The sequence below is a fragment of the Rhea pennata genome, chromosome 23 (assembly GCF_028389875.1).
Source record: "Rhea pennata isolate bPtePen1 chromosome 23, bPtePen1.pri, whole genome shotgun sequence".
In the NCBI taxonomy this organism is placed as follows: domain Eukaryota; kingdom Metazoa; phylum Chordata; class Aves; order Rheiformes; family Rheidae; genus Rhea; species Rhea pennata.
This window is the reverse complement of record NC_084685.1, coordinates 8038490-8051073: the sequence shown is the minus strand read 5'-3', so window position 1 is coordinate 8051073 and position 12584 is coordinate 8038490. Positions and strand designations below refer to the sequence as shown.

Genomic DNA, 12584 nt, shown 5'->3' with positions numbered 1-12584 from the left:
GTTTGGAGCAAAGCTTTTTTTGTTGTTTTTATTGCAGTTATTAGTGAAAGTTACACTTCAAACTGAAGCAAAGCAACACTAAAACCAATATTTTTTTTAAAAAAAAGGTAAAAACAAAACAACATAGAGTCCTTCCAGTATAGAGAATTGCAGAAAGACAGGAGTGGAGGCTGTCACGGAAAGCTTTGGTGACAGTTTTGGCTCAGAGACGTCCATGACTGAATTTCACCATGTCAGTATTGTGAGTAACAGTGTTAAACAAAAACAAACTTTTTAATTTCAACCACAGACAATGTGTTTTTTGTGAAGACAATGATTTAACCAAAGGTACCGCATTCACCACTGCTTATTTATAGCTTCAAAGCCCATTTAACTCCTTATTTGCCTGTTTATCCTGAGCCATGAAGTTCACCTGACACTGTAGACAAATGTGGGTCTTTAACACATGCATAAACAATGTCAATAATTCTGAGTTACCATCATACCCCCACAACATTTTGTGGACAACAGAAGAATGAAAATTGCCAATCTGAGCTCTTGAATTTTTCCCACTTTTTAATTAAATTACATTAACTCTAATCAAATAGAGAAGTTGGAAAGTAAAATAAAATTTTCTAACATAGGTTTGGCAGTCATGTTTCGTATTTCCCTCAAGATATTATCCCAGTTCTTGACATACCGATTAAGATCGGCACTTCAATCTCCATCCATTCTTGCAAACTTTGCTTTGGAAAGAAATTCAAACAATGCAAGTATAAAAACATTAAAATATCACATATGCATTCAAAACAAATTTATTTTTCAAATTAATATGGTTGGTTTACAATATACCCAACTTGGTGGTAACTAAAGCCAACAGAGATCTGATGGCTGTTAATGTGTACTATACACAGTTGCACAGAGATTATAGTTGACTGCCGGAGGGAAGAGACACTGAAATAAGTTGACATTTTACTGTGCTGGAAAGAAAGCAACTATTGCAACAGGTAGAAAATTTTGGCAAGAACAATTTGTCTGGAAAGGGAGAATGTGCAGAGGACATCGCTTCTGCTTAGCAATTACATCTTAAAACACACTGACACATGATTTCCCTCATATCCCAAATGGTTGCAGCCCACATCCGCAATACAAATAGGCACACATGGTCAAGATGGTTAAGTAAAAATAAAGGCTTTTACCAGTTTGTTTGCCATTCGTCTACAATCTATTTGAGCAATGTCTCAAGTCACAGCTCTACTTTATTCTTGAAACAATTCCCTTTTACTTTGAAACCCCCCCAAGTTATCTTCATGGTTGGAACACATTACTTCCTTCTTAAGCAGTGGCAACACCAAAACAAGGAGGGAGCAGTTACCAGCATATGAGAAAGAGCAAGGGCAAGACGTACACATAGAAGGGAATTTCAATCCACTTGACTGGTTTATTAAAATTTTATTCCAAAAAGGAATCCCAAACAGTACAATTATTATTTTAAACATATGGTATTAAATATGTAAAATCTATACGCACAACATTGCTTCCAGCAGTCTCCTAAACAAATATATATTGATCACTAGCAATGCTTATGGCACACACTATATGCCACCTGAGCCACCTTCTGCTGAAAATATTTTAATACCCACACTGGCTCGTTACTGAATGCTACCAATTACAGTGAAAGCTTAAAGTAATACCTGTTGATAGACAATGTTCTTATCTCCAATCAAATGTCTCCAGGCCATTTGAAGAGTTGAGTTCTTTTCCCCATAATAAGCAGCAATGCTGTTTTTCCACCAATAGGCTACCTGGGGAAGTTTATTTAACTGCTTACAGCATGGGAAGAAACAAGATTATAACAGGCAAAAGAATCTGTACCCTGTGAGCCCAAAGTTCATCACCTAACCTGTGAGACAAATGAGCTGCTACTCAAGTGATCTGTATACCAATGTCACTAATCGTGGCAGTAGGGGCTGGATGACAAGCCTGTAAGAGCAGTATCTTGGATAAAAACGGATTCTGCTAACTGTTGCTGCACTGAAGCTAGCTTTTCAGAATTACTGTCTGCAAAACAGACAAAAAATGCAACTTTCTAGAAACAGGATTTTTCTAAAGGAAAACAACACTAAGTTGTCTCAAGGCTAGATTTGATGCTGTAAAGCTTTACTGCAGAAATGAGAACATTCTTCTGAAGAACAGAAATCAAGTCCAAAGAAATTTGAAAACTACAGCCACAGGAAGAAAGTGATGTACAGAAAAGAACAGCCTAAAGAAGCCATTCTTCACTGAAAATTTGCCAGAAGTCAGAATACAAATCTTGTCATCTCTAGCAGTCATCTTCACACTTACTAAATTTTTTCAACATTCATTTTTTTCTCAACAGTGCTGCTCAAGTTTTTACTCTGCTGGCACACTACCAGGTTTAAAAACTTAAAGGTTCTTTAAATCTAGTATTGCTCCAACAGGTACTGTTTTGCTAACGTGTCTGAGAACACTAACTCGCAAGACATGGATTTTATATCAAAGAAACTGTTTTTGAATGAATTTAAGAGACTTGCAAGTGTAAGCATAATGAAAGTTTATTAGTGAGAAACTTTTAATAGCTAACTTTTGCATATCTGTGTTTAAATTAGTTTGTGAATCTATGATTTATAGACTAGCATGACCCTATATTCAATAGTCATTTTTCTGTGTTGCTAGATAATATTACAGTATATATTAAATTTCCAACTGCCAAACATCTTTGAAGGACCAATTCAATCCTCAATGAAGGTTTTTACAACTTCTATTTAAATAAACTTTGTGTTTCTCACCAAATGGAAACAAAAGGATTACCTTAAAAGAAAGCAACAGGTAAACATTACGGGACCAATCCCAATGGCCTTCCTCAGGCACAGCTCCGTTGTGACGACGTGCGAAAAGAACGCTGGCCATTTCAAAGACGGACAGATTTCAAACAGTACTGTATCGATAAGCGAAGACGCAAACTTGCAAGAAGGTGCACAGGTTTGTAATAAGAATTTAGCACTTCTACAACATGATTCATCCTCAGAACACCTAATAGCTAGCTCTCATAAGGCAATGTGAATCATTGTATACATTTTCTAGATGGGGTAAAAAACTGAGGCAGAATCACTTAGCAAGGTCAGAGAGGGAACCCATTTCATAGCCAGCATTCATACTAGAGCTCCTGGCTGGACAACTCACCAGTACCTCAAAACTGTATAAAATATAACCCACTTGAAAAGCTTCTCCATTACGCTCTGAAAGTCCACTTTTTTTTTTTTTTTTTTTTTTTTTTTAGCAGCTTTAAGACTAAACTATCATCTAATGATACAGGCAACTATTTTTGCGCAGTACACACTGTACAAAAGCCTTCCCCCTACTATCTTGATATAAAAGGAGAGGTGGTTTTTCCCCCACCCCCTCATACCACTTTGCTAAAACTTTCCATACCTAAGACACCATAAAATTTGTTACACAGACATCAATACCCTCATCTGCTGGCAAACTAGTTCTTGCAGAAATCTCTGATGTTTAATCCTCACAACAATGTTCCCACTTAATCAGATCTCTGCACTGCTCCCCTACATTCATCAGGCAACATTCTTAATGTCCTTAGAGTCACCACTGTGGGTTGGGGGCAAGAATCGATGAAGTGTATGAAAGGCTGCAGAAGCACAGCAAAAAATGAAGACAGCACTTGACAGACAACACTGAAATAAAGGCAGAACTGATTATTTTCAATAGATAATGAGAAACATACATCAAGGTTAAATTTTATTTAAAAAAATGCAAATCTACCAGTAAGTTTGTTTATATGACAACATTACTCTAGAGAAACCACCTATTTAAAAGTTTCTCCTTTCAGGGTAGTTCTAATTCACAGATAATTCAGGGCTCACTTTTAAGTAACTCGAGGCAAAAACAACACAACTCTGATCAAGGATTTCAAGCTTTAAGAATAGTTCATAAAAATATTAACCATAGTATCAATGCAAATGCAAGTTTTCTCCAGCTTCTGTTCTTGATCAGAAAAAGGCACATGCTTGCTCTCAATGAGTTCAAGTTTGACACAAACATTCCCAGGACACCTAAGTTAACATCTGAGGTTCCCAATCTCCCTGAAGGGCTCAGGCTGAACACAGCTTAACTGACATCCACCTAACTTTTACTGAATCCTTTCTATTTCTACTGGCAGTTACTTTCATCATATCCTTGCACTACCACTACCTCTCACATCCAGACAAAGCTGATTCACTTTCCACGCAGCTAAAATGTTCTCAACATGACTAATTCTCTGTAGACAGCGGAGAGAGTGATCCTGTGTAAGGGAAACAGGGAGGTAGGTAAGAGCTGAGGAAGAGCAAAGCAACTGTAGTGCTATAGCAAGTTAACTCTACAACTGCCTGCTGTTTTTCTTGTTAGCCAGGCACATGTCAGTGTGAACTGTCTTAAGATTGCAACCAGAAATCAGAGCATCTATATTTTACAGAGGGGTTGGATATTGCTCACAAAACCCCTTGGCTCCACTGTTTCAAATAGCACCCATCTACCAGAATTTGTATCTGCTTTGAACCAAATAAGGTAGCTTCAAGGTTTAGATACAAAACAGATTTTTTTTTTTTTTTTTTTTTAACTATACAACTGTTACAGGCACTGATACCTGCTTCTCAGCGTGTTCCTTTTATGGAGGCGAACAGGCACTCATGTTTTTTTTTATTTTTATTTTTTATTTTTTATTTTTTTTTAAGTTTTCCTCCTCCTATATTAGTTTTTGAAGTAGCCACATGTTGGGCCTTTTGGGTAAACTACAGATGCAAAGGTATAGGTTCACAAGGCTCTAGCAGCATAAGTTTTTTTTTTCTTTTTTAAGAATACTTAACTTTTTTCAATACGAAGATCTGTTTCTTCCTTGCCTTTTTTAAAGAGCGTTTTCTACTATTGGTTTGATAGGCCAGCACTACCATTTCTTCTCTTTGTAAAACATCAGGGCAGCGACAGACTGTTAACATATAGCCGAGTCAGTTCAGCTTTAGGATTAACCCCAGCACAATTTGCTGTAAATAGTACAAATTACAGAAAATCATCAGTCTCAAACCTTTGCCAAGAAGAAGGATGAACTAGCCATATACACTAGATTTCTTTTTTAAGAAGAAATATATGAGGGTGTTTGCATCTTCGGTGACTGATAAGCTTGTATTTGAATTGGATATTTTAAAACATCACGCACCATCCAATGAATGCAACACAAATACACAGATAATTCCTACTGTAATTAAACCCATATGCGCTACATTAGTCTTCACCAAGACAAGACTGCCTAAGAGATTTGTGCCCAAAAAACTAGCATCATCAGATGCAAGTCCATTTCATTTCTTTTTGACCACATTTGCAATGTATGGAAAGAAGAGGCAAGCACTTACTTGTAAATCTCAACACTCAGTAGCTTCACTATTTGCTAAATGCAGACGGGAGGAGGGGAATAAAAAGGTTCACATGCAAGGGAAGAGATGGAGAGTATTTCTGAAAACCAAGCAGATAGAACAAGATTTTTGGCCCTTTTCAGTCCGGAAGATAACTCTACAGCTACTAAGAGGGATAGAGGACAGAGTTTTGGCTCAGAATTCAGATCGAAAAAAAAATCCCACCTTTCTCAATCCTAGCCTAATAACACTAAGAAAGTGAGAATACAAAATAAAGTCATTGTAAGCTTAAATAGCAATGAAGTGGCATTGGGCACTGTACTAAAACAAGCAAGTTAGTGACAAATTGCAAGTTCAGTTCATTTCTCTAACTTAAAATGGAAAATTCTATACAGCAAAAAGATTTTTGTTTTGTAATTTCTGTTGGTAACATAAGCAGGAGTGCTACATTGTGAACTAATCTAACAGCGTCCCTTTAAGAGGCCATCAAGTGCAAGGGTCACTGTCAAACACTTTGGAATTCTAGACTAGATATTTCATTGATCATGTCCAAATCAATAAATGTTGAAAAGCTCTGCTTGCTCTGAGAAAAAAAATAACGGACATGAACACATTCCTGCAACAATACCATTTGCAATTGAAATGGGAGTTTTATGCTTAAATGCCTGCCATCCCAAAATATCCTGACTGACATCAAGTTATTACATGTCTTAAATGCCCAGTACTGCATGAACAGTAATAAAATGAACACAAATTCATCTTGATTCTAGGCTTAAAGAAACAAAGTACCAATTAAATTAGACTGACTATCAAGTTGTTTTATTCAGTTTCCTCTCCAAAATTAGTTTAGCTGACTTCAGAGAAGAAACAAGACATTCAAAAACTTCTCGTCTAAAAAGTATTAAAAGCAACATACAGATCAGACATGGGCCTATGAGCTGCACACAGATTAATAAATACACAGAAAAAACACAATAAAAGACAAGGTTTATCTTGAAAGAAAGAGTCTGATAACTGCTATTAAGATCATTACAAAAATGAAAGCGTGTATTTTTTGCAGGCATGTGCAAGCACGTTACAGTGTAATCAAAGCTGAACTTTGCTATTATTATTACTTTAAGCAGCATTACAAGGTTACTGAGGTGCAGTGTTTAATAGTCTAGTCTACAGCTTTTCTTGACTGGAGGAATGCTCACCAAACTCGCTATGGACCCACACCACCTTTAACTATCCAAACAGGGCAACATCTCTCACCCCACCAAGCAGTTACTGTTCAGAGCATCACAACTCCCAGTTAGGAATCAGAAGCCCCATCAACACAGGCACATTACTCCTTTAAAAATACAGGCCATGCGACATCTGCTCACAGTAGGACTGACCATCTCCTAAGTCTTCAAATAGTTCTCAATTTGTCTACTTCATCTTTGGGAGCTTGCTATATCTCTAAGAGACAACATCCCTCAATAACCACGGATTCCATTTCAGCATTCTTCAGTTGTCCGAAGAGTCCTGTGCAGTTACTTTTCCTATACCCTCCTCCCAACCACACTCTCTCTCAATATGAAGAGGTAAATTGCATCAACTAAACCCAAACCTACTACCAGCTGAATTTGGTGATCGTTCCTCAATGCCTCTCCCTCCGATGAAAACACTTTCCTGGTTAATCTTGGTCCTGACTCAGAGAAATTGATGCTTGAAAGTACCTGAAAGATACCATCAAACACTTGGCATTTTCAATTATTTATCTTAATTTTTCAGCCACATACAAGTGGAAAATAAAAATCTACAGCACCATCTTCTAAAAAGGCACTTTCTGAGGACTGTCTTGCTTAAAAAAAAAAATAAAAATCACTCCAAGTTTTAAACAGTGGAACTGCTTTGTTTTAAAAGGACCCTATGTTAACTACCCGTGTTAGGCGAGGGGGTACCTCAGACAAAATCTGAAAAGGCCAGGGCACATAAGATGGAAAGTGGATTGAGTTTCTCCTTCAGCACCCTTGTTTCTGTAAAACTGATGCTTCAGTATTTTCCTTACAAGCTTCTTCCCCTCCATATGCACCTTTACCTACTTAGGGACATTTTTTTTTTTTTTAGTGTTACAGAGATTAGGATTCTTGAAACTCTGCCAGTTAGGTAAAATTTAAGATCCTGTACACAACTGTTTCATACCTCAACTACTGTAAAGTACAAATCATCTACTAGCAGAAAGCATCAACTAGCTCAAGCTCTAACCACTAGTTTTCAGATTAAAAAAAAGAGTGAATTGGCTAAAATTTTATTTAAACACATGCCAAAACAAAAAATAGTATCAATACCCAATATCAATCTAAAGTACCATCTTTGGGTAGAAAAGCCAGGAATCTTTCCCTTTCACATCCCTATGGATTTCATTTTGCTGGATCCAATTAAGCTGCTGTTGGCAGCCACAAAACTCCACAGCAGTGAGACCGACAGAGCGCCTGCCTGGCATAACGGAGACTAAGACGGCCTTTTGGAAATAACGATCTCTGAGAACTGAATTTATAGTTTCAAGGTACATAATCTGAGCTTTTGATTCCTTGGTTGTAAAAAGTGCTTTGAGTAAGGTTCTAAATCCTCAGTTCACAAAACTGGGAAAATATCAAAAGCAGACAAGATATGAATAAAGTATATATATATTAAAAAAAAAAAGGCCTCAAGCTTTTGTAAGTGTAGTTTGAGCTCGGAAATTTTAGAAATTTCCATCAGAGTGAACTTCAAGACTTGCAGAAAAACAGTAGTAGTAGCTGGAATTTGTACAGAAGTGATTATCTGATATTGTATATTAAGTATTTAATAGGAAAAATTTGTACTTGAAGAAAATGAAATTATTTTAGGACCAATGGCATCTTGAAATAATTTGACTGACAAACTTTCAGAAATCCATTTTCCACCTCAAAATCATTTCTATGGTCAAACAGACTTCTAAAAGAATGCCAGAATGAACCTTATAGAAATAACTTTTTGGACACATTTCACCAGATTACACATTTAACAGTAATACAGCAATCCTGAGTAAAATGGCCACAGCTGACGTGCCCTACAAAAAAAGCTACTTACAGTAGAGTCATCAGTCATTCTGTTAGTAATGTTGCAATTTTAACTCAAGTTCTATTTCTTTCCAAATTCAGATCTACTCATCACTAGATCACAGGTCTAGGCAAGGCTTTCCGCTGGGTTACTAGAAGCATCGCCTCCAGTCCCAGAGAGTGGTTCCTACTTTCAGCATGGTACCAGTACTGCAACTTCTGCTTTGGGTGGTTGATACTCTAAGGGTGCTCTTTCCCCAGACTAGCTCTGGGCCCCTTGCGTGTGCTCCCACTGTGGAAGCAATTAGTGGCACTTGCAACCACACATGAAGTCTTGGTGTGGTGAACTGGTACAGTGTCTTAGGAGATAGGAACCATTTTTCTGGATAGGCATATGAATGAGGCCAATATCTCTGCAAAGTAAGTAGAGCTGTCAGCCTTTGCCCACGTCCCTCTTTGGACTATATACAGACAGCTCCCAGAAAGACAGGAGGATCTGGTATGCCACTCAAGATTTCCCCAAACAGCACATAAAATTTGAGAGTTTCTTTCTTTTTTTTTTTTTTTTTCTTTTTTTCTTTTTTTAAGGAGAGCAGGTACAAAAATAAAAGAAATCCATATACTCTGAAAATATACTGGAAACTGCCACCACAGATGAGGTACCATTTATCCCAACCCCCCACCCCCAAACTGCAAACATCAAAATATATATGTTTTTAAACAAAGGAAGAATATCTGGCTATTTAATCTCAGTTAAAATGACAGCACCCTTTGTTACACTTGATATTTCACACCATTAATTCTCTTTTGAAAAAACGAGATTCCTAACTAACCTTGATTCCTTGCTTATCTCCTCAGTCCTTAGTGCAGTAATTGTCCATCTCCACTTAAATAAATATAGCAGCTACAGCATCATAAATGTGTGGCCCTCACAACGCCAGTAACTTGATATCGTAATACAAATAAGTATCGGCACTTTACGTAGATATTTGCAAAACCAAGAATAGAGATTAAAACTTCCAAATACTCTTCACATGAAAACCAGGTAAAATTGTTGAGCTAGCGTTTAAGTTACTTTACCAATGAATTTTTTCTTTAATTTTTGGTGAAAGTAGCAAGCAAAAAAGCTTCTTGAATCATAGTCGCTGAGTGTGGGCAGGATGAACAGTGTACAGTGTCTTTGAAAGGAGAGTCAAAAGACTTTAATAAAAACAAATTTTCACCTAAATGCCAGAAATCCAAAAGAAGTCTTTGTAAAATAGTTTCTTTAAAAAAATTCTCCATTTTAAAACATCAATTTTCTGTAAAAAGCCTAACCTGAACATTTTTAAAACATAGACTACTAGCTACAGTGCTTCTGAGAGAAGACTGTCAGGTCACAGACTGAGACAGACATTTGATAGATTTATTTTGAAATCCTCTTGCTCAAATTATTTAGTTACAGTAACCTCCCTGCAGCAGTTTTATTTGAAGGTGCTGAAAGGTACGCGCATTAAGAAGTCAAAGAACATGGCTGAGATGTGCAGTTTCACCTGATGAAGATATGAAACTCCTGGGACCCCACAGAGTTTTTCAGACATACCAGGATCTGCTGAAAGTCTCCCTCAACCACCTTCCCACCTATTCTCTAATGACCCCCAAACCACTAGCAAACTGCCCACCTTTATGACCATTTCCAGTGCAATTTTAACTTTGCACAGTTAGTCTTTTTACATTATCTTCCTTGATATTGGGAGATAAAATATGTATATACACTAACTGTTTAGTAAAGCTCTCTGAGACAGTGTTGTGAACAGCACTACACACGTTTCAATGCAATATACAAATGCACAAAATACAGTACATTTTCTGGCAGAAAAATGGGGCAGATCCATGCCTGTTGAAGCAAAACGGGCTCAGATTTTAGGCTCAAAATACAGTATATTGGCAAACAGCGGATTTCATGAGAATGAGAGGAAATAAGCTATTCATATCAATTCACTGGTTTTCATGTGGAGAATAAGTGGAGTTCAGAAGGGCTGGGATAACAGCAATGCCCATATAAACGATCTGCAGTATATATACTATGAACCAGTGCAAATAAAAACAGTCAAAAATGCAGTTCACGAGTTTACAAAGTGCAAAACTCCCCAATCCCCTCACTGAATAAATGCTCATCTCTGACATCTTAAATATTGTTTTACCTTTAAAGTGGAATGAAAAAGTCCCATTAATTTTTGTTTCACATTTCAGTGATTTAACATGTTAACTATCCCAGCCCTCTTATTTATTTGCAAAGTGAAATGAAGTTACCAATAACTTAATTTTAAAAGGAAAGTCATATCAAAGAGCAAAAAAGCTAAAAATTTTATTAATTCCAGACACTTTATTGATGTCAGATAGATTTAACTAAGCATGTAAAAACTTAGATTTTAATAAAAAACTCTTTCCATTTAATTCAAATATCAATCACATCGCAAAGCCAAAAATATGGCCAATTCCTTTGTTAAATCAAAACACTGCAGTAACAACAATAAAGCTTGCAGAATTCTAGAAGCATTTTTGCTATTTTTTGATTTAAAAAAGGAAAATCCAAGGTTCCTTCTAACTATAAAACTTTCCTTTCAAAATTAAGGCTTTTACTTTGTCCTTTTAAAATCATGGAGGTGTCCATTCTCCCACGATTAGTGGTACAAATACTGCTTTAGTACAGCTCAATGGACACAGTTTACCTTTAGAACGCTTATTGCACTAAAAGATAGCAAAAACAAGTTGTCAGTTTTTAAAAAATAAACATGGTTACATTTCTAAAAAATAAAAGTTGATGTTGACCATATGTTCTGTAATAATTAAATTAAAGCATTATTATTACTCTAATAAATATAAAAGAAACAAAAGGAAGCTAAACTTCAAAAACACATACATATGAAATCACATTAAGGTGTGAGAGGCAGCAAGTAAACTAGCATTTTTCTTTTTCCAAAAAGACCTTAGCTCTAAAGTTTCAGTTCTGGTGTTTACTACATGTAATCCCATAAAACTTGGGAAATCTGATCTCACATGAAGCTCCAAAATATTTTGATTTGCCAGATAGAAAATAATTGAAACTTCTGGACTAGGTAGAACAGCAGCTTTAGTAAATTCATCAGGGAGCAAGAAGAGTTTGGATCACTACTGCCTGCACATAATATCACTAGCATCTTTGTTTGCTTTTTAGAAGGGAACTATTGGAGCTGACGACTCCAAAACTGTGAAGAAAGATAAAGGCAGCAGTTGGCTAAATTGGTTCAAATTATTGGATTAGTGTGCAAAACATCTTCCCCTCCCCTCACTTTTTCTAGTTAGTGCTGTACATTCAAATGTACTTGGATATGCTCACATTCAAATGCTGATGGCAATATTGAGACAGATTTCTTAATGCAGTGGGGTAAAAGAAAAGGGGTGGTTTTTTTGCACACTTCCCTCTTCTAAACAATCATTGTGATTGTTCCTATAAAGGTTGTTTGTTTTTTTTTCCTAATTACACCATCGATCTTTTTATTTTTTTTTTTTTTTTGCAAAGATAGTTGTGCTGCCGAGCAACTTGAGGTAAAGGCATAAGAGGGTTAAACTACGAGAGGAAAAAAAAAAAAAAAAATGATGGCGGTGCTTCCTATAGGAGACCGCGCCAAAAAAGCAGTTGGCTGGTTTCATATTGCATAATAGTGCTGTGTTCCTCGATGAAGTAAACAATCTTCCTTGTGTCAATTTAAGGGTTAGCCTCTCGCCCCTGCACAGTGTCAACTTCAGCATGATCGGAGGCACATCCCATAAACCAACCCCACTGGAAACATACATTGTATGTGGCTTAATTTTTCAGTTCTTCCTTTCAGTGAGTATGCTCCCATTTTATTGACTTAAGCGAAGTACATCGTGCGTAAGGTGTCTTGGTGAATTTGTACAGCCTTCGCAAGGGCCTGTGGATCTCTCCCATTGCTTTGTCCTGAAACATGGCTTCCTTCAGCACTGCAAGAAAATGAGAAAAAATGATAAAAGCAGTGCTGTAAGTCACACTAACTGAGATTAGAAGATGTCTTCACATCATGTCAACATGCAGGAGGTTAACATGGCAATATTAGAGCTGAATACCGAGAAAAACCTATTGGTCTGTTCACCC

The 12584-nt window shown here is 36.7% G+C and overlaps 1 protein-coding gene across 1 annotated transcript in view; it reads right to left on the bottom strand.

The window, feature by feature from the left end:
* Window positions 1-778: 778 nt before the first annotated feature.
* LOC134150413 (protein argonaute-3) overlaps window positions 779-12584 on the bottom strand; it is a 40015-nt gene continuing 28209 nt past the window's right edge. The window contains exon 19 of the mRNA XM_062594322.1: window positions 779-12433. Within this exon, the coding sequence (XP_062450306.1) occupies window positions 12325-12433 (109 nt within the window). The 3' untranslated portion in view covers window positions 779-12324. The remainder of the gene's footprint in view (window positions 12434-12584) is intronic.